Consider the following 20715-nt stretch of genomic DNA (forward strand, 5'->3'; position numbering starts at 1 on the left):
CCAACCAAACAAGAGGCATCTCATTACTTTTCCGTTGACCGCACTTTTCCCCTTCTTTTTCCGCGAACCAAACGAGCCCAAAAAATCAGAAAGAAGTAGAAATTGCAAAGTGGACGAAATCGAGTCGCGTCCATCCCAGATGACATCTTCGAAATGATGGACCGCATAGGAGGTCACCCAATTCGCAGCACAATTGACCTCTCTATACACATGAGTAGTTCGGAATGTAATACATTTGTCCAGAAAACGGCAAATATTATGAATCAACCGCATCTTCCCGTCAGACCGCCCAAAGCTCAAGATCCTCTCAATTACCGTGGCACCTACGCTCGAAGTTTCAATGCTCAAGAGTGGCTTCTATGGAAAGAGTGACATGAAACAATGGGTTTTATATGGTGGGGATATCTTCAAGGTGTGCACGTTGGAAATTTTATTTTTAACGCAAGGATCTTGGAGAGCAGTTGCTTTGGCACAATTTCCATGGGATCCTCATGGAGGCTTGTCAGGGTGGAGGATAGAGAAGGGCAACTCAAGTTGTTTTGATGCAGTCGTCAATTTTTTTTTTTTTTAAGATTGGACCATGATTGGGCTCCAAAATATAGGTAATATGTATATCTAGACCAGAATTGAGTTAATTGTTGCGAGTCCAGCAGCCAGTCTCGATTAACTCAAATCTAGGGTCCCAATAGGTCGAGTCAACTACATATTATCGATTCGGTTAGAGCAATGTGTATAACCTTGACTCATGCGTGACCCAAGTTGACCTAACCCAGTACCAGGTCAGGATTTTTAACTCAAATACAAATCAACCCTCCAAATTGACCTACTTCAGCTTCACCCAATCCTGAGCCTACCCAATTTGAGTCAATAGGAACTACTTTGAATGCCCGACATAGTGACATATCATAATTATATTTTTTTTAAGTAGCCAATCTTAACTAAGTTAACTTGATCATTGTGCTCGATATGATGTAAATTCGTTTTGCATCATATGCTATAATTGGTTGGCAAAGCAACTAAACAGCTATGATTGTTGTTACAAAATGATGATTAACTACCATCAAAATTCATAACCTTCACAAGCAAATCCCACTCAATAAGAACTAATTTCTAGAATCAGGCAAATAATTAACCTTTTGATCTCCGATTTACTCTCTCTTCTTGACTAATTGAGAACACTTGTGCTTTAGTCACTTCTAGTCATTGTTACAAATATAACCACTTCACAAGCTTCTTGAAAATTCCAACTCAGCTTTGGTACATTTGCCCTGCACCAAACTCTCATTGTTTGGTGCGTATTGAGTTCCCAAACAGCCAGATGAAAATAAGTTTTAGATTTTCAGAGAAGATCTACATGAATAAAGACAAGTTTATGGTAAGTATGGTCACATCCATCAAGATATTATCTACTAGTTAGATTCGCGAAAACTCCTCTATATCTACAGGATCATTTCATTTATGCTCCTATGGACAAAAATAGGAAAAATGAGGTAAAAATTATCTGAAGATGATGCTGAAATTTAACATAACCAGTGGAATGTGTGTTCCAAAGTGGTAATTTGAATAGCAACAGGTGCGACATTATCATACGCATCCATCATATTCTTCTGGTGTTGAGTATTGGCTCAATTAGGGCACTCCCTTTCTTTTTGATGATGATGATGATGATAGATTAGGGCACTCCCTTTATGGTTGGATTTGTCTACCACTGAGCTGGTGGACCTGATCAAACCAATAACTTCTCCTGCAAAATAGCATTGTGCCCGGCTGTTAAAGCCGCTTGCTTGGGCTCAGGCTTAACTTGACATGGTATCGATATTTTTAGCGCAAAAAACCAAATAAGGTACGTATTGACCCGACCCAACCCAAATTAGTGCAACCTGTGTTTGCCCAAGTTGTACTCTTCTGAATACATAGCTTGTCACCAAGATTTCGGATCCATGAGAGGAGGTCTCATGAACACAAAATGAAGGGATGTTTGGATGTCGGCATGAACTATCCATGGAACTTTTCCATCAAGGGTAGCTACAAGGAATAACTTAACAGTAGGAGCCAAGAATCCCTCTTCCGAGAGATGATTAGATGACAGAAAAATATGGATATGGGAAATTACCTTGAGAATGGAATCACATATCACAATTTTCTTGGATTACGTGTTACGTAGAAGCCCAGACAAGATGCCTATATCCTCAGAGTTCTTTTTTTTTTACTGCTATTTTTTCTGCTGTTATTGACCCAAAAATCTAACTTAGCTAAGAATAAGTTATGCCTATATCCAAACAGGGCCTAAATGCCTTCATCTTCAACAGCAAGTAAAAAACATAGTTAGCTCCTTCTCATGCCATCTAACCTGTATCCATCAAAGTTTAGATTTTTTTTTCCTTCTTTTTCTCAGATTAGGAGAGTAATAGCGCCTATATAAGAAGAGGAAGTGCTTGGGTTAGCTTAAAACACAAACCCAGGATATACACCTAGAAAAACTCCAGATTAAATTGCTCAAGGTTAAAATTTTGAAAGATAACACTATCCAATATTCAAACTCCTCAGCCTTGATCGGAAGCAGCAGTATAATCACTGAGCTAATGCGCAGATCAGACTGGTTTGTGAAGATTTGATAATTTTCATATGAGATCACCAATATGTTCTAAGAAGCTCCAAAAAGGGCCTTTCAGTTTGCCCCTCTTGAGAATTGCTTTAGTAACTAATATAGCTTCCTTAATAAGAATGCAGAAGAAAATACATGGCATGGCCTAGTGGCAGCACCCCTCTTCATATGAAAGAGGTCCTGCAACGAATTTTGGAAATGTTTAATCATTCAAGGGAAAAAGATAAAGTCTGGCCAATAAGTATTAACCTAGATCTGATTTAGTCGCCAGTTTTTGTGAAAACGAGAAAATGATCAAAACATTGTAATAAGAAATCAAAATAAATTTAGACCAAAAATAAATTCATCAGCTCTGTCCATGTATGTGTGTGTGTGTGTGAGAGAGAGAGAGAGAGAGAGAGATGTGCTTTGAAATCGTTTACTAAACAGCACAAATGTCAGAAAACAAAACAAATTTAAATTAGAGTTCTATCCAAGCCAATCTTACTCTAACAAATTACAGAAAGCACCAATTAGTATGCCTAGGCAGCAAATTAATTGTTGGAAAGCAAAACAAATTTCGATTAGATTTCTATCCAAGCCAATCTCGCTCTTGTCAAATTACAGAATGCGCTTATTAGCATGTCTAGGCAGCAAACTAACATGCTCATTTGAAATCGGAAGAAAACATACAACATTAATTTTAAAGGAGATTTATTTTAATAAAGAATTGGTTGTCTTAATTGTCACTGAAGCTGTCTCAAAATCCAGCAATCTCCAGTTTTATTCTATGCTTTTCTTTGAGAGCAATCACTCTAACCGCAGCGTGTGCGACACCAAAGTGAGAGCTTCCTAACTAATATCCTCTGCTAAATTACAGAAGCGCACGGCCCACGAGGTCCGTGCTTGCGCCGCGCCGCCGCTCCGAAAAGCAAAGGGCCGTTGGAACTTAGAATAAGAACACCAAATCCACCAAAACCAACCCCCCGACCGCATCGCCCCCACCAGATCCAAACATCGTGATTCTTTTAATTAATACGTCTCCATGCTAAAATCTATAATGACGATTATAACAAAACCGGTGCTCCAAATCCCCATTTTTTTTTTTTTCTGCTTTGAGGTAAATTGCTAACCAATTTAAAAGAACATGGAACCAAATAGATCGAGTTAAGCTAGCACGCGACTTCTCTTCACCCTCGACCAGGTTACTAAGCTAACAAGAAGCTGGAAAGAAGACAGGAGAATGAGAACGGCAGCGGTAGAAAACAAGACCAGTCCACTGAATTAACAACGCCTTAACATATGCAAAACAAGACAAGACAGCACCTTCGGCAATGCAATTAGACACACATATAAATATACTCGAATCTCCGGTGAAGAATGGAAGAAGGGAGAGCGAAAACACGATAAAACCGCTAGTTTTAGAGGAGGGAAGAAACATCACTACAAATTGAAGGGAGAAAACCGAGGAGGAGGAGGATGTGATAAACGGTATAGATATAGATAGATATCCTCACGAAGGCGAGGAGCGATCCACGACGTCGACGCTGGAGGTGCAGGAGAGCAGGCGCCGGAAGATGAAATCGAGAAGCTGCTTCGCCGCCACGCAGCCCTTCTTCTTCTTATTATTTTTCTTATTCTTCTTCCTCTTCATGTCATCCTTGTGGCTGATATTTGAGTAGATGCTACCAAAGCTATCGGACCTCTGGTGGAGGAAAGGGCAGACGACAGCCCTCTCCTTAACTTTGCCCAGGCACCGCTGTGTTTTCTCCGGGAAGCTCTCCTTCTTCGAGAAGGTGTAGCTCCTCAGATACATCTGCCGGCATGAGTAGCTATCCACCACCCTCGGGCTCGGCCCCCACTTCCTTCTCCCATCGGCGCTGCCGGTGTGGCTGTGCTCGCTTCCTTCTCTTCTTCTTCCGGCCACCCACTTCACAAACTCGGCGTCGGATTCCGGCCACTTGTAGAGGTTGACATAGGTTGCCCTCACCGGCACACGTGCGTCAACGCACCCAACAGAAGACTTGCACACAGAGCTCATCCCTTCCCCCTCTCTGGATTCGGAGTTCCTTTTTTCCTTTTATACCTATCTTATAGAGAGCGTATAAAAAGGGATAGGGACGAGATTAATTAGATGAGGAAAAAAACTTTGGCTGCGAAGGAAGACGGAAAGGTTAGTGGAAGAATCGGTCATGAAGGAGAACGAACACCGGAGGGAAGTGGACTCGGCTGACACATATGGTGGGTTTTATGGCTTACCATTCCTTTGTGTGAAGTGTCTGTGCGGGTGTGTGAAGGTATGATGTGACATCATTAGCAATAAGTGACACTGACTGTTAGCTATCTCCAAATTCTGCCCTACAGCCTATAACTGCTTATTAAATGATGGTGTTTGGCCCTTTGTTAAGGTCATGATATGTTTTTTAATCACACGCCTATAATCATCCCCCCGCACCCCCCCTAAGGGCCCTAATAATAGATTAACTTACAGTTTGGAGTCTCCCCACCCGTCTGTAAATCCGGAGTTGGGTGACCTCCCACCGGACTGCCGTTCCACAAGGTGACAGGATGGCCACGAGAAATTAGAGGCTACCGCTACGTCGGAAGGGTCGTTGGGAATTAATGATGGTAATATGTTACGTGTCTGAGATGATGACCTATAAAATCAAGCGCAAACCATGATACGAGCCAGGGGCTGGGTCTACAAGTACGCTTGGCAACGACCAATCAATACTTATACAACTTAATAATAGTGACTTGCAATAAGATAAACAGTACGTTTATGTACACCAATAAGAACGTCAATACGGATAGCCCAAAGGAGCCATCGAATCATGGCTAAGCGAGCCATCAGTATACAAAATCCGACACTAGAGGAAAGTTAGACAGTGGCATGAACGAGCACAGGATAGGCTGATGAAGCACCAGACGGTGGTTTCACCAAACGTAAACGAACCTGGCCGGGCTGGAGATAGCGAATCGAGCTCGTGCAGGGGAGCATGCAGTCATCCAGGACTGGTTCAACTACAGACAGAGAGAGAGAGAGAGAGAGAGAGAGAGAGAGAGAGAGAGAGAGAGAGAGAGAGAGCAGTTAAGACACAGGTCAAGACTCGCTGGACACGGCTCAAGTGTCCATAACCAAAGTAAATCCACGTGGATTATCATTATGGTCACCACCGAGAGCAGTGGCAATCGCCATCAACGCATGCTACCCCTGCTTTTGGTCCAGAATGTCTACTCGATGAGCCTCCTTTTAAATGGAGGCCACACATTTCACGTATGCTAGTTACCAACGAATATCTTCCTTTCTCTATTAACAGGTAATGAAAGACCAGTGTTGAAGGGAGAAAGGAAGAAGAGTTTGTCCACCTAGTTCCATCACTCACGTAAGTTTAAATATCAAGGACGTGGTCTGCAAGGAATCGGACACCCCGGGCCGTCATAATCATGGGACCGCACCAATGGGAAGGTTCCCTATTACAACCGTAGTCCACACTACAAGCATAGAAGTTTACAGACGACATACATTATGGATCACAATATAAAAAAAACTAGAGGATTTCATATATAAAAGGAATGCAATATTTTGCTGACAGTACCATCATCATATAACATCATGATAAAATCCTGAATGCCAGAATAAATGACTATGATAAACATACCTGCAACCAAATACCATGAATAGCAGAAGGGACACTCTGGTATACCACTATCTAGTAGGCAGGGCGGTTATATTCTGACTCCGAACATTTACCAACAATTTCTGATGACGCTTGAAGAGTCAGGATGGTTCAGGACATTTTAACAACAAACGGATCACCAGCCAGCCAGAGCATACAGTGCCAAACAAAAGAAACCAGCCACCTGGACATCATGAAGTATACTGAGGTTCAATTGACAAGGTTGAATTCTTAACAATATTTTATATATCATGGCACATAGCAAAAATCTTGGGTGTCCGGCCACATTAGTAACAGTGATTGTCTATGGTCCTACCTAAGAACTTGATTGCAATAAGAACCTAAAGGATGCAAGGAACTTACCTCTTTCAAAATATTCTAACTTCCCAGTTGGCTGGAAGTTCTTCACAATTACTTCAAAATTTGGATGTTTTCCCCACAAAAACGAAAGACCATGGGTGACACCGAAAGTAGACAACAGCACATCAGAATTTAGAAAATCCCAAACGTCCAGATGGAGTCAATTTATTTCAAGGCAACCCAAATCAAGGTGCAGAAGTGCCCATTTTTAGTCCGGCTATGAAATCCTAATTGAATGAAGCTTGGTCGGAGGTACCTGCACCCAACTGATTTCAACTGTGAAATCCTGATTGAATGAGATAGGCGTTAAAAGTAAGTGCCGCCAGAGCCAACTGATTCTGAGTATTTTAATCAACTTAATCAGATAGGGATAAATGCTTCATGGGCTTCCAGTCTGGTGTTTAGCTTGCAAGTCGGAGCAGTAATGTATAACACAAATATCAGCTCATCCTCCTTGCACAGGTCCTAAATTTCTTTGTTGCTTACTGTCTGCTAGAAAAAAATGCTTCAACAAAAACATCTCCACAGCCCCCTTAGAGGTGTGGTTTGTCAAATTTCAGTTCATTACCTCTACAATGTGCTGCTTGTTTTGGCCATTTGAATCAAGAGAACATCGTGCTGGCAAATACTGATTGCGGATCAATTTGCCTTCCAATAAACAAATCCACAATGACAAAGCCTAGATATAAAAAGAAAGCCGTGAAAATTAGCAAAGAAAGAGCCGCAACAACATGAGATATTGCCCAGGAAAAAAAATTATAGATCAACCACCTGATTTGGCCACCCAAACTGCAAATTATTGGCCAAGCTGGATATTCGAACAAGCACAAGACGAGAGTCAGCAGAAACCTTCTAAAAGTCCTTTTTTCTTAATGTGGTTTCATTGCTGACTCCCGGTACAACTAGCAAAAAGGTTATAAGGTAATTCTTGACTGGCAGGCCAATCAACAACTTCAGATGCAAGATTCCTCTTGATCACCAATTAGTCCAAGCAAAATATCGTGAAGAGCCAGCTATGATTGTGACAACAATATACAATGCAGATGTTCATTTATTGTTCAATATTCATTCAGGTCTCATCCCATATAAGCTTATAAATAGATGCCCCAATTTGTGCGGAGAATTTGCTGCAGCCAATAGAAGTCAACTGACGGGCATTTGTTGCTAATTTATCCCATCAGTGAATTCAGAGAAGTCGCAAAAACTGCCAGTCTTCATATTCATCTGTAATCAATTTTGACCAAATAAACATCAATTTCCTCACAAAGTAGAAAAATATCATTCTTTGGCCCTCTTTGATCTTTCTTCTGATCAGTGACATTTTCAGATGGACACTCCATAAGTATGCAAGCCCTCAATAAAAATGAAGGAACTTTGGGCGTAGCATAAAATGGAGTATTAACAGCAAAGCTTCTCACTTCATCCCTGCCAGTAAATTGACACAAGTCCAGAAAGACATACTGGACGGATACACCAACAGCCATTCGGAGCCACAACCGGTCACTGTTTGAAATGTTGTGCACAGTTATCTGGAATGTGATACCAACAGGCAATCCTGAAACAACGGGCAGAGGATTCTCAGAATCATTACCTAAAACTTGCAGTTCTGCTTTTATGCATCTAAATCTTCCAGCGAATGGCACCTGTTCAAGGTTGAAGAGCTCAAGTAACTTATAAACAGGAAAAGGCTGAGAAGTTTCACCTGTTCCCCCTTTAGCACATGACCTTAGTAGCTCTTTGGCAAACTCAGAAAGTTTAGAAGATCCTTCTACACAAAGAAATTCTGCACGAGAAATTATAGCTTGCAGCTTCTTCAGCATAAAGTTGGAACAGGCTCCAACCTTGCACAGTCTAAATACAAAACCAAGCAAGGTTAACTCTATAATATGGCATTCCACTTCTCTAGACAGCCCTGGGAAGCCGTATCTCATTCTTCGGAGTGCCATATTTAATTTTTCAAGTAAGACCTCTAGAGTTATCATACCAACAATATGTGACATTTTCGGTTGCAGTTTCTCCCACATTTCAGCAATCAGCTGGATTATCTGAACATACTGCAATGCAAATTCCAATAAAGCACTAAGAGATCCAGTAACATTCCAAGCAATCATTTCCAGTTCCTCCTTGCAAGTTCTACATGCAACAAAATTAAAGGACACATAAGTCTCCTAGAAATAAGTTTAAGAGATTATTTTTTATAAAAAAGACTGAACTTTTAGATATATGGTAAATAAATATTATGAGACCTTAATGTCCTTCGCGCTTCATGTGAACAATGTGACTTTATCAAAGGCCAGGTTTCCACAACTTTTTCCAAAATAGACTGTATGGATTGCATTAATTCTTCATCTGTTTGCTCTACATCTGTTTGAGAATGTTCGAGATGTGTTGCCATCTCATTCATGCTCAACATATTTTCCTTAACTTTTACTTGTGATATTACATTGCGCAATGGCCAAGAGTGGCACATTTCCTCAGCCATTTCAGACTTCAGTGCCGCATCTGAAAAAGGTATTTCACTGTGATGGCACAAATAGGCCATGAGTGAATGTCTGTTTGTAGCATTTCCCAGAGGGCAACTGATCCTTCCAGCTAAAGAAACTGCATAAGAAAATATTGCCACTGGTATATTACAAGTAAGATGCTCATTCGAGATGCATGATGAGATAAACAACACTACTATTGCTGCCACACGAGGACTGTCCAAGCTCAGCTCTCCATAGGATGGTACTATCTGCAAAAGGCCAAAGGCAAAAGGGTTACAAAGTTCATAAATGACCTTGCCAAATTGGGAAGTTCATTGGACAACAATTATTTGAAGAAAGTGTAAGATTTTAATTACAAGGCCTTATATAAAGATCCCCACAAAAGCTTTTAACAGGTTCATTACTTACAAATAACATATATATATATATATATATATATATATATATATATAACTTAGCCCACACCATATGGCAATGATAACTATGATCAATAGCACAGGACCCACCACAGAAGATGTGGTTCTTTGATTCCTCTGGCTTATTATGTGTAACTTTATTAGCTCAATAGTTGATATCTGTTGCTCAGTGGTTCACAAGTCTACAGTCACTGCGCTCCTTGATAAGTAAATACTAGTTCATGACTAGAGATTCCTCATACATCATATGTTCGATCATCATCATCAAATAACAAATTGCACTATAAAATAGTGACTGATATTTTATTAACGCATAATATTTTGCCCTTAAAAAATAATCATTTTGTTATTGAGTAAGTCTGCCGAAACCACCTTACTGAAAGGGATTGATATGCAACAACATAGTTTAATTTATAAATTAACTGCCTAAATCATGGTCTCATAATAGAAGATAGTTGCAATTACCTTGGAAAATTATGGACAAATTTGGCAAAACTGATGAACTTTCCTCTTTTGACTCATAACTGATGATCTTTCCTCTAATTGAAGAAAATACTATTTCATGGTGTTTGAACCCTACTACTAACAAAGTCAATGAACTTGCCACGTAAAAGGATGAGAAGAGTTAAAATTCATGTAGAATGTGTTCCACCATTTGGAATTTGTATTCCACCTTCCTTCCACCACTAATGGAATGCCTTGCAACTCTCTCATTCTAATAAAATTTTTACCTTTATCAACCAGAACAAAAGCGCCTAAATACATTCCAAGGACCCAATGAGAAGGTTTCATGATCAGCTACAAAAAGAAAATACATACAGCACTTATGTATTCTAAAATTATACATATTTTTCCAATATATATTCTAAAATTGTATATATTGTTTCTAATTATAAAAAAAAAGACATGACGTTGTACCTCTTGCGTGAATTCTTTTGCTAACTTGGCGAAGAAATTTCCATGGTTCTTACCAATAAAGCACAAGACAAAGAATATATCTTCTTCTTCCTGAAATAAAAGGGAAGGAACGCATATAAGAAATAAAAAAAGAAAGATTTGGGGTAATTTTAGTAGTCAAAAGTTCTATGTTTTATTTTAAAAAATATGAAAACCTTTGTAGAATGTGGATGGGGAGAGAGAAAGAGAGAGAGAAAATTGTAGTAGATAGTTAAGAAATTATTCCTGGGATAACCAAGGAAGCCTTCTTTGATAAATTTCCTCTAGAATCCTTTTCTTTAGGAATAAGAACAATCTATAACTATCATAAATGTAAGCAACGTCACAAAACTATTTGCTAGTGGAGACTAAAGGGAAGTCACAAACAGAATGTTAATTTGTAATCAAAGATATGTATCCAATTATAATTCTCATAAGTTAGCCTCATTATAGAATGTCAGAAATTTATAAACAGATCGAAAATAAACAAAGTAATAAATTCTGACATGTATTCCTAACTGTAACAAGAACATAGATGTTGCACTTTCCTAACAAAAAAAAGGGAAGATGTTGCACAAATGGTAGCACAAATGACAAAGATAGTATAAGTTCATAGATGTTATATCATATCAAAGAAGAAGAAGACACTGATGGTTCTCTTCCACGGTACTCCATCAAGTAAATATATTATAAAGAAAGCACTTCCAGAAAGTGTCTACTATCAAAAATATTCCTAATAGTGCTTCACTTTTTCAATAATACATCATTACTAAAACACAGGCTTTTTCTGACATGTTATGAGTCATACAACGAGCTTGAGAAGAACTTCATAAAACATGAACTGAAGATTGCATGCCCAGAATAACTTAGAGTCTATCAAAGAAAAAAGCAGAATAGAATTCTGGACATCATGACTCCTTGTTTAACTCTCTTTTGTTTTCTTCCTTTGTTCTTTTGAAGAGGTGGAGGGGAGATAGAGGCAAATACAAAATTACAGCAGCAGTTCCTCTCCAGACAAGGAAACAAAAATTAAGTCTCTCTTGCAACGATTACAGAAAAAAGTCATGAAATATTCATGTAGTTTAATGTCAAATACAAATATCAACAACAAGCACTATGGAAAGAATGATAAGTAACCAAAAGTAGAAGATGCCAAAAATCAAACTATACTACTGTTTAAAGAATAGCATTAAAACGGGCTACAAAATAAAGCCAGATAATCAAACCTCTGGATACGTCTCCAAGTTTGTGATAAGACAATCAATTGTGAACTTAAAAGTCTTAATATCAGGTAGCATCATTAGCTGGAGCACCTTCCTTGCTGCACGTCTTATTAAGGCACTAATATCAGCTAACAAACCAAGAAACTGCAAATACAACAGAGTTTTGCATTGTGAACATTAACCTAAATCATATGAGAATGATAAGGCAGCAAAAATATTTGAATGCATACATGCAATCAGGATTCATCATATTATATTGTTATGATTGCAAGTCTGGTGGGGTCCAAACAGTGAAACTAGTTTGAGAGAGTCTCAATGTCCAACAAAATAGCAAAGGACATACAAAGAAGGTTTATTAATGTAAGAAAACTCAGCTTACACCTTAAAGCAGTCATCACGGTAAGCTATAGTGGTGAAGCACAGACCTAAAGTAAAAGAGATGCTACCTACCAAGACACACTTCTAAAAGTCAAGCTCCCCTGCAGTAAAATCTCCAGCTCAGACCTCTACAAGCAGGGCATCAAACCACTAAGCTAAGCCTCATTTGGTCAAGTTCATCCCTCTCTTCTCCGACGGTCAAACCCTTATTGAAAAGGAGAGGAGTGGAACTGATGTATAACCTGGCTATTATCCTACCATTTCATATTAATTTAACGTGGCGACTAACAAGGATAAATTGGCCAAGCTTCTTTTCATTAATGGCTGGATCAACAATGATTGCACTAGTTAGCAAAATAAGACACCCTATATAGTTTAGCAATTTATCAGAAGCCTGATCCCCTAGCACTGTTTTTTTCCAAAAACAGCTAATATGTAGGAAATACTATTATCACATTATATAAAGTATCATTAAAGCATATAAGAGATGCCAGATACACTTCATTTTCTAAAACACACTTTGAGGTTCCCAATTAGAGGAAGAAACAGCTTCCTCCAATAGCCTGATTCTCCTAGATTGTATTCTTATATCTCAAATAACCATAAGAAAAGAGTTACAAGAACAATAACTTTAGTTAATCAATATAATAAGGTTTTCCTCAATATCTTTCTTTCATAGCATAATGCTAAATATGATGTCCTGAAATCATCAACAGATAACAACTTGCAACAAAAACAAACATCATGAAACAATGCGGGAAGGCTATCAGAAACGTACCACTGCTAAACATTAAAGAACTGATTCAAGGTCTACAACTTTAGAGTAATTTTTCAAGATATTGCATGAGTTTTTATAGTTCCCAATTAGAAGTGAAAGACTAAAGAACAATGAATAATAGTAACAAAATTTAGCAATAAAAGTGAATTAATAGAAAGAAAAGGCAGGTCAAACTTAACATCCTTAATGCTTAAAGTTGAGCCGATAAAGATATTGGCTCTAATATTCACACGACTTATGGCAAGTGCATACCATGTCCATGTGTTTTTCTTGCACCATCAGACGATCGTGTGTTGCCATATGAAACAGTGTCTGCAAAGTCTGCAACCTAACAGCCTCTGCATCATCATTCAACATGTCCATTAATAAGTTCAAAGCATTGTCAGCAAACTGGATAGAAAAAGTTGCGAGCATCCCCAAGGATTTACAGGCAATTGTTCGTACCTAGAGTACAAAAGAATGTTAGCAAGATGCAGCTTTTCATACAAAACCCCCCAAAAGAATACACAATCAGACATATAAAAATGTCTCTCGTCATGGTTGTCAGGAAAACCAAAAGGTTTTTTTTCTATTTTTGGAACATAAAACCAAAAGGATTTAGGGACATCATAGACTCCAATGTTACCTCATAGAATTCATCTTCAATCCCATGCACGAATGCACCAGCTGCTGATAGTGAAAATTTAGACTCATTTACAGAGCATTTAGTAATAGTTTTGCTTCCACTTCTAATCCCCAAAACTTTCTTTGAAAGAGACTGTAACAAAACATTCTCAGCTACCAATTGTACTTTTCCAAGGGCAAGAAAAGCTTCGATCCTAACTTTCATACTCATATCTCTTGCCATTGAACAAAGCTGAATGAAGAAAAGTTAAAAACAAACACAAAAAATAACATCTATAAGATAACAACCTTTTAATCTATGAAATTAAAAATATGATATTTAATGTAGAGCGTAAACTACAAATCAATTTGGAAGCATATATGCGCATAAGGTTGTGTGTGAGGAAATCAGCAGTAGAGTCAACTTTTTTCACTCTGATATGAACTCATGAGACAAGATATAATACATCTTAGTAATAAATGAGAAAAACAGATACAAAGGATGGACAAGTTAGGCACCTTTTTTACATGTTAGGAAAAACAAAAATGTCATGTACAAGAAGCCCAATTATTCAGCACATCATGGTCTGTTAAAATGATCATCATACGTCAGACAAGCACAGGAAGCAAAATAAAATGAGAAATGCCTCATTTAAAAGAATCCTTGGAAATTAGTGCCTGCAAAACCTTAAGGGCTAATTCACTGAGTCAAATGAATTATAATGTTCCAACTTGGAAGTAAACATGCTTAAATCATCTTGACTTAAGGAGCTCTACTTGCTTAGTCACATGACTAATGAATTCCTATCTTCCTATATGTTTGTGTGTGTGACAACTATCATATTCTCTCATACAGATAGCAAGTGCAACTGTCTATATCGTATGATATATTTTTGTTGAAACCATATCCGCCCACAATCTGCTTCCCTAGGCATCATGGCTGCTCTAGCTCATTCTCAAATATGATTTAGACGGGATGTAGCAGACCAGACCCTTTTTTTTACAGTACATTGCAGATTGGTTAGGAATAAATGGCTTCTCTAAGTTGTTCAGATATTTTTTTCAACTTCATAACCAAGAACAAGAAAAACCATCTCTCATCTCAATATTGTAAACGAGAAAAATTTTGAAGGGTCGCATTCTTGTCAAATCACTATATCGGCATGCACCATACAAGATTACAATGCAACTAATATGATATTATCATGGGATTGGACTGACACTGGCACATTCATTTTAGCAATTTAAAAATGCAATGTCAACAGTCAATCAATCAAATTCTGCAGGCATTAAGATGCACAGCTAACAAGATGTTACAAAGCTTAAGTAACGTCAACCACTGAAGTATTAGTCACATAGCTAGTAAGCATGCAATTCTCATTACAAAAGTTCAAGAAAAAGGCATCTGACAAATGTGATAATATACTGCAAAGAATCCTCGTATTTCATTGAAATAACATAGAAAGTATACATGAAAAAACCAATCAAGTTTAGAAGTGCTTCTAATTGCTCATGATATTTAATAAATGAATGCCAGAGACTACCACTTGATATTAATTTGATTTGTCAATTCAAATTAAGCTTATGTTGAATCTGAGGAAATATCATTGGCTGCAGCAACTAATTTGGTACATGATTTAAATTTTTTCCGTACTAAGATAGTTTTAAGTTGCATCTAATTAGAAGACGTAACCAGTGTCTAAAGCATTCTTTGCATAGAAACAGATATTAAAAGCAAGACTTAAATTCACAAACATTTGGCACGCAATGAACCAAGCAAATAAAAAAAAATCAAAAAGAAAAGTAAAATAGTTATAAGTTATGCATCAGACACCGTGATGACAGACAACTATCTGAGATGAATTTTATCACAGCATATCAACTTTTTTTAATGGTCAATTTAGCATCTTGTAAGTGTGCAGTTCATACGAGTATTTTAATGACAGCATGCTAAAGGCAACAATTTTCACATCAAACACAAATACCTGAACAAAGATCACATCCATTCTCTCAGTGTTTGCTGTTCTCTCTTTGCTCGCTGCAAACATCTGGCCGCACTTACTGACCTAACCACCAAAAGTCATGCAAATTATGCCAACTTTTAGCAATATAGAACGATTATTAAAGCCCGATAAATTTTGAAAAGAGATGATAATCCATGGCATGCAAAGAAAATTGTCTAACTAACTACTCACCAACCGAACAGCAGCGGACCTCACCAGCTCATCTTCATCCCTGAAAAGCTCGACCGCACAATCATAGCAGCAGTCGATGATCGAACTGTCGATATCAGATCCAGCAACCTCGCAGAACGCCATGATACCATCGAGGGCCGCTCTCCTCACCAACGGGTAGAGGTCCACCGCAAGGCCAAGAAGTATCTTAAGCATGAGATGAGGCCGTAGGAGAGAAACAGAACTCTGAGCTCTTCCAATACTCGAGACCAACAGATCAAGAATCCGCGATCGAACCAACGAGATAGGGCTCGACGCAAGCGAGAGTAGCAGATGCTCGTCCAGTACTGAGGCAAGCAGAGAGACGCCTCCCTCTCCGCCTCCTTCCGGGCTGCTCTCCGCTATGGACGCGAGGACGGCGACGGCGTCCGCAGCGAGGCACTTGCCTCCTTTCAAGAAAGGTCGGACGGCGGCGATGACGGATGGGGCCACGGGGCGGTGGAGGACGGCCGCCTCGCCGAGGAGCTTGAGGGCGGGGCGGAGGAAGGCGGGGTCTCCGGGGTGGGCGTCGAGGGAGCGGATGAGGGTATCGACAGCGGAGCTGCAGGTGGAGTCGGAGGAGTCGGGGTTGGCGATCAGAGCTCTGGCGGAGGCCAGAGCTCGGAGGCGGCGCCGCTCGTCGGAGAGGGGGTCGAGGTGGAGCTCGAGCCTCTCGAGAAGAAGCCGTTCCATTGTTTCTTGGAAGAGAGAGAGGAGACGATGGGCTCTAGGGTTTAGGGAGCGAGGGATGGAGATCGCGAGGGTTTTGGGGATTAAAGAGGGAAGGGAGGCCGCGAGCTTGGATTTCAATTGGGGCGTCGAAAGGGCGTTGGACCAAAAGAATCCTCCGACAAAGGACGAACAAATATCATACGGGGCGGCACCAGAGAAATAATTGTGGGGCCGCTTTCTATTTTATCATTTTTTAATATTATTAACAAAATAAAAATTATAGGCTTTTTTATATCAATTTTATAATTAAAAATTAAAAAATAATAAACTAGTCATCTAAGAAATCCATATAAACATTTAGATAAATCAATATATACTTTGAAGAATATTGTGTTTGTCAGTATATGATACACGGTTAGATGATACGCACTTAGCAGATTAGTCATTTAGCGACACAATACGTACTTCAAAATAAATTAATACACAATTTTTAGAACATCATATGTATCAGTACACTCTACACGGCCGATGATACATACTTTCTGATACATACTGCAAGTTTATTTGATACACACATAGCAGTAATCTAATATACATATCTAGATAAATCGGTATACAGTTTCTACAACATACTTTTTATTAGTAGATGCTACGTGATCAGAAAATATAGACCAAGCAAATTAATCATTTCATAAGCTAATACACGCCTCTAGATAAATTGATATATAATTTTTATAATATATATTGTTCATCAGTACCAATACATGATTTCTTAGCTTTGTCTAACGTAAGAAATTATATACTTATCATTCCTTAGATTCCATAAATTCTTCGGTGCAAAGATCCTAGAAAAAAAAAGGGATTTGAAGGAAAAGAAAGAAACCAGAAAGGAGAAAAAAGACCTCGTGAATGGGATAAACGGCTTAATAGAAAAGATGATAGATTGAGAGGCTGGACAAGAAAGAAAAAAAATACAGACGGTCTCTCTTCGTGGACGATCTTTTTTAGCACATGTAGTTTTTTTTATTCTTTTTTAAAGTTACGGAATTGACAGACTCCATTAATAGAAGGAGTTCTATAAGGCAGAAAAGAACCACGACACATATCTGGGCTGATGCGTGGGGGTGCAGGCGCTCAAAGATGGGGACATCGCTTGGCCACAAAATTTTTAAAAGTAGAAGATTTGAGGCTTCAGGCTTCTGAGAAAGATGACAAGACATAATAACCTACCTCCGATACCAAGTTGAAGAAGAAGAATAAGAGAAGAGAATTATATTTTTGTCTGTGTGTTACAATATACATGAGCAGCCTTTATGTAGTATGAGGAGGCTGGTAAAGTTTGGTAAGGCCGGTACAATCAATCACAAATCAATCAAGATGAAGTTTGGTAAGGTAATAAATTGGAGATGTCATTCATATGGCCAACCATTTCTTCCATGTCTTAAATGATGGATCAAGATTTCCATCAATTTCTTCATCCATGAAAAGGTTGTTCTGAGGTTGTTTTCTATAAAAATTAAACATATTCATAGAAAATCTAATAATATAGCTGATTGAATGGTATCCTACATGACAAATTATAGATCCATGCTATAAGATTTTTTGGCAAATATACCGATTTAATTGCTAAATATCTTATTTCCTGATTCTTATGAATGTATCTATGCTTGAATGGTTTAATTCCTTCAATTTACCAAAAAAAAATGTTTCTTATATAAAAAAAATAAAGGTTGAATTCTGAAATCCATGCTTTTTTACTTTGATTTTTTTCCTCCTATAGGCATCATAATATAATCAAAGTAATACACTGATTATCGTAATTAGCAATTAAGATAATTCAGGTGCACTAATAATACATCCAAGTGGAAGTTATCAAAATCCATCAATTCTATTGGGCGGGCATGGATTGGATCGTTTGGTTCCCCTCTCCCTCTCCTTATCTCTTCCTATTTCTTCTTCTTTTTCTTTTTCAATCCTCTCCCTTCTCGACTCCAATCTCTGCTTTATTCCGTTTACCAATAAAATATCATGGTGAATTTTCATCGTTTTATTATAAAACTTAATGCTTTAATATATGCACATGATAAGAAGGTCTCTCTCTCAAAAAAAAAAAAAAAAATGGTGCATTAGTCTGCTAAGTTTTAAACTCAAAAAGCTTATTAATATACAAACAACATAGCCAAGCAAAGGTATGTTACTCACAAAAGCAAAAATGAAACAAAACTTAAACTTAAGATGCTTACTACTTGTGAAATGTTACATGTTTACTATGTCCAATTACGCTATTAAATTACATTCATTTTTTTAATTAGATACTGGGTGATGGCTCAATGCACAATTTGATAGGGAACTTCATTTTCAAGCACCACAGCCACCAGTATGTATTTATAGTTGCACCTATAAAGGGAACCTCTAGCTTTACATCAAGGTGGTCCAATAAATTACTTTCATGTTCATAACTAATGAGTATAGAACTACTAATCAAATAGAAGATGCAAATAGAATGTTAAAAGATATTGCAAACAAGCACCGGCAGCAAAGTTACGTATAATATGAAATATGCTGATGGACGAAGACATATTGTGAGTGATTATGCTTGTATAGCAAGATGTAACTTTTGTGTTACAATAAAATCATGTTATGTAATTCCACCGTTGATCCTGACCTCAGGTTATTCCGACTTTCTTGATCTTAGCCTTAATCGAAGTGAATAACCTGGATATTGGCCAACATTCCAATTTAGCCCATCGAGATGCATTAAATGGATCACGATCAAGAGCAGTAACAACAATAAAAGACACGATCAATGTGGCTATCGCTACATGACAATCATGGATAGCCATTACTATGCGATTAATCATGATTAGCCATTACCGCGCAGTTATAGCACTACCTAATAAATCAAGTAATGGATACTGCTCTCATCATGTGTGGACTCATGCGAGCATGTGTTTAATCTCACATTGGCTATTCGTTGAAAAGATCCCAACTATTTATATAGGACTAAAAAATTCAAAAAATATCTTTTGACTAGTTATTTTAGGTAAGGTCTTGAACTGCTACAAATGGTATACTCTTAGCATGATGAGGAAGTTACAAATTGTATACTCTTAGCTTGACGAGGATATCATAATGGAGAAAGTTTTTTTCATTGTTGCTCTAGATTCTATCGATTTAAACATTAAAGGGTCCTCGCCAAGTAAATTGATGGTACATTTAAAAGCTCCAACATACACTCTCTTGAATAATTCAAGATTGCGTACTAACTGCACGTTACTTATTTTACTACTTTTGTTTAAAACCTTGAAATGGCTTATACACTGTCTCGCAGCGGGATCGCAAATCCTAGTTCCTTCCGGCCGCCCACATCTCCACCGCCCGCCCATAAATGTAAGTACCAACGGACAACGGTCTTTGACTGCGGAAATTGGCACGATAAGCGTTTTGCGAGCTAAATACAAGTCCATGGAATCGTCAGCGGTTTCAAGAATATAAAATGTACGCTCATGAGCGAAGAAGAATAACGCGTGAGAAGGAGTAAAGAAACATGATGCGTATGGGATGGCTTGCGGACTAGTAAACTACAAATTGGCGTGGCTCTGGATTGGATGTGCAATCTTGTCTAGTATTATATATATATATATATATATATATATATATATATATATATATATAAATAAGGGTTAAGAAACTCTTCATCTTCTCAGACAAAAAAAAAAGAAGAGGAAACTTTTCCTCCAAGAAAGCCCGCTTTAAAAGGTATATTATGGTGAAAAAGGGGGAAAACACACAGAATTATAAAAAATAATAATAATAATAAAGATGGTAGAGGAAAAGGTCATGTACATTATAGGGAACAAAAAAAAAAAAAAAGGTATACTGAAGTTTGCATTAAATACCCTCCTAAAATTAATATTTATATGTATACCCTCGTAAAACACTTGTTTTGCCAATCTACTCTTTTTTATCCTTATTTTTGCATATGCACTCATGCCATCTAATGTCATTAAAAAATTAACTGTTTTAAATTAAAAAAATAAAATATTCTTAATGAATAGATATGCAAAAATAAATATTAGTAAAACCATCACCATGGAGGATATTTATGGACATTTATGTAAAAATAATATTTTATAAAAGTACATAAATAAATATAAATTTTAAAAAATATTTACTTAAATTTGAATTTTGAGAAGGATATTTATGTAATTTAAAAAAAAAAAAGAAAAAAGAGAGAGCTATACACTTACCAGTACCCGCAACATGCGCATTGCATAACCATCTCCATCATCTTAATTTTGACCAACAACACCCGCAGTCTTCCGCTAATAAATCCCACCTCTCGAGTTAGCTCTTGGTTTGGTACGTTCTGGCTCAGCTGCGCAT

At 37.8% G+C, this 20715-nt stretch overlaps 2 protein-coding genes across 6 annotated transcripts; both read right to left on the reverse strand.

Annotated features, from left to right (window-relative positions):
* Nucleotides 1–4097: 4097 nt before the first annotated feature.
* On the reverse strand, nt 4098–4625 carry LOC120110327. The gene has a single exon (XM_039125144.1). The coding sequence runs from the start codon at nt 4623–4625 to the stop codon at nt 4098–4100; it is 528 nt and encodes a 175-aa protein (XP_038981072.1).
* Nucleotides 4626–5388: 763 nt separating this feature from the next.
* On the reverse strand, nt 5389–16518 carry LOC103710110 (protein SIEL). Of its 5 annotated transcripts, none has more exons than XM_039124230.1 (10): nt 15640–16518; nt 15430–15510; nt 13467–13697; nt 13094–13285; nt 11689–11829; nt 10445–10534; nt 8871–9358; nt 6628–8757; nt 6247–6448; nt 5389–6079 (listed from the first exon to the last, which is right to left on the reverse strand). In XM_039124230.1, the coding sequence occupies exons 1-8, from the start codon at nt 16348–16350 to the stop codon at nt 7845–7847; spliced, it is 2847 nt and encodes a 948-aa protein (XP_038980158.1). In that variant the 5' UTR covers nt 16351–16518; the 3' UTR covers nt 5389–6079; nt 6247–6448; nt 6628–7844. The 5 variants fall into 5 exon arrangements, with proteins under 5 accessions (XP_038980158.1, XP_008793958.4, XP_038980159.1 ...); XM_008795736.4 differs by lacking the exon at nt 5389–6079 and having other exon boundaries at nt 6127–6448; nt 6628–8179; nt 8327–8757; XM_039124231.1 differs by lacking the exon at nt 5389–6079 and having other exon boundaries at nt 6127–6448; nt 6628–7303; nt 7396–8757.
* Between the last annotated feature and the right edge of the window lie 4197 nt (nt 16519–20715).

The sequence above is a fragment of the Phoenix dactylifera genome, chromosome 3 (assembly GCF_009389715.1).
Source record: "Phoenix dactylifera cultivar Barhee BC4 chromosome 3, palm_55x_up_171113_PBpolish2nd_filt_p, whole genome shotgun sequence".
Lineage (NCBI taxonomy): Eukaryota > Viridiplantae > Streptophyta > Magnoliopsida > Arecales > Arecaceae > Phoenix > Phoenix dactylifera.

Bases quoted from the DNA above. Each gene is read 5' to 3' on its own strand.
- LOC103710110 (XM_039124230.1), bottom strand. From the start codon at position 16,350: ATGGAACGGCTTCTTCTCGAGAGGCTCGAGCTCCACCTCGACCCCCTC. The intron at 13,286-13,466 runs GTAACATTGGAG...TTTGTACTCTAG, and splicing joins TTGAAGATGAATTCTATGAG to GTACGAACAATTGCCTGTAA. The intron at 10,535-11,688 runs GTTTGATTATCT...CTTTTATTTCAG, and splicing joins ACTTGGAGACGTATCCAGAG to GAAGAAGAAGATATATTCTT.
- LOC120110327 (XM_039125144.1), bottom strand. From the start codon at position 4,625: ATGAGCTCTGTGTGCAAGTCTTCTGTTGGGTGCGTTGACGCACGTGTG.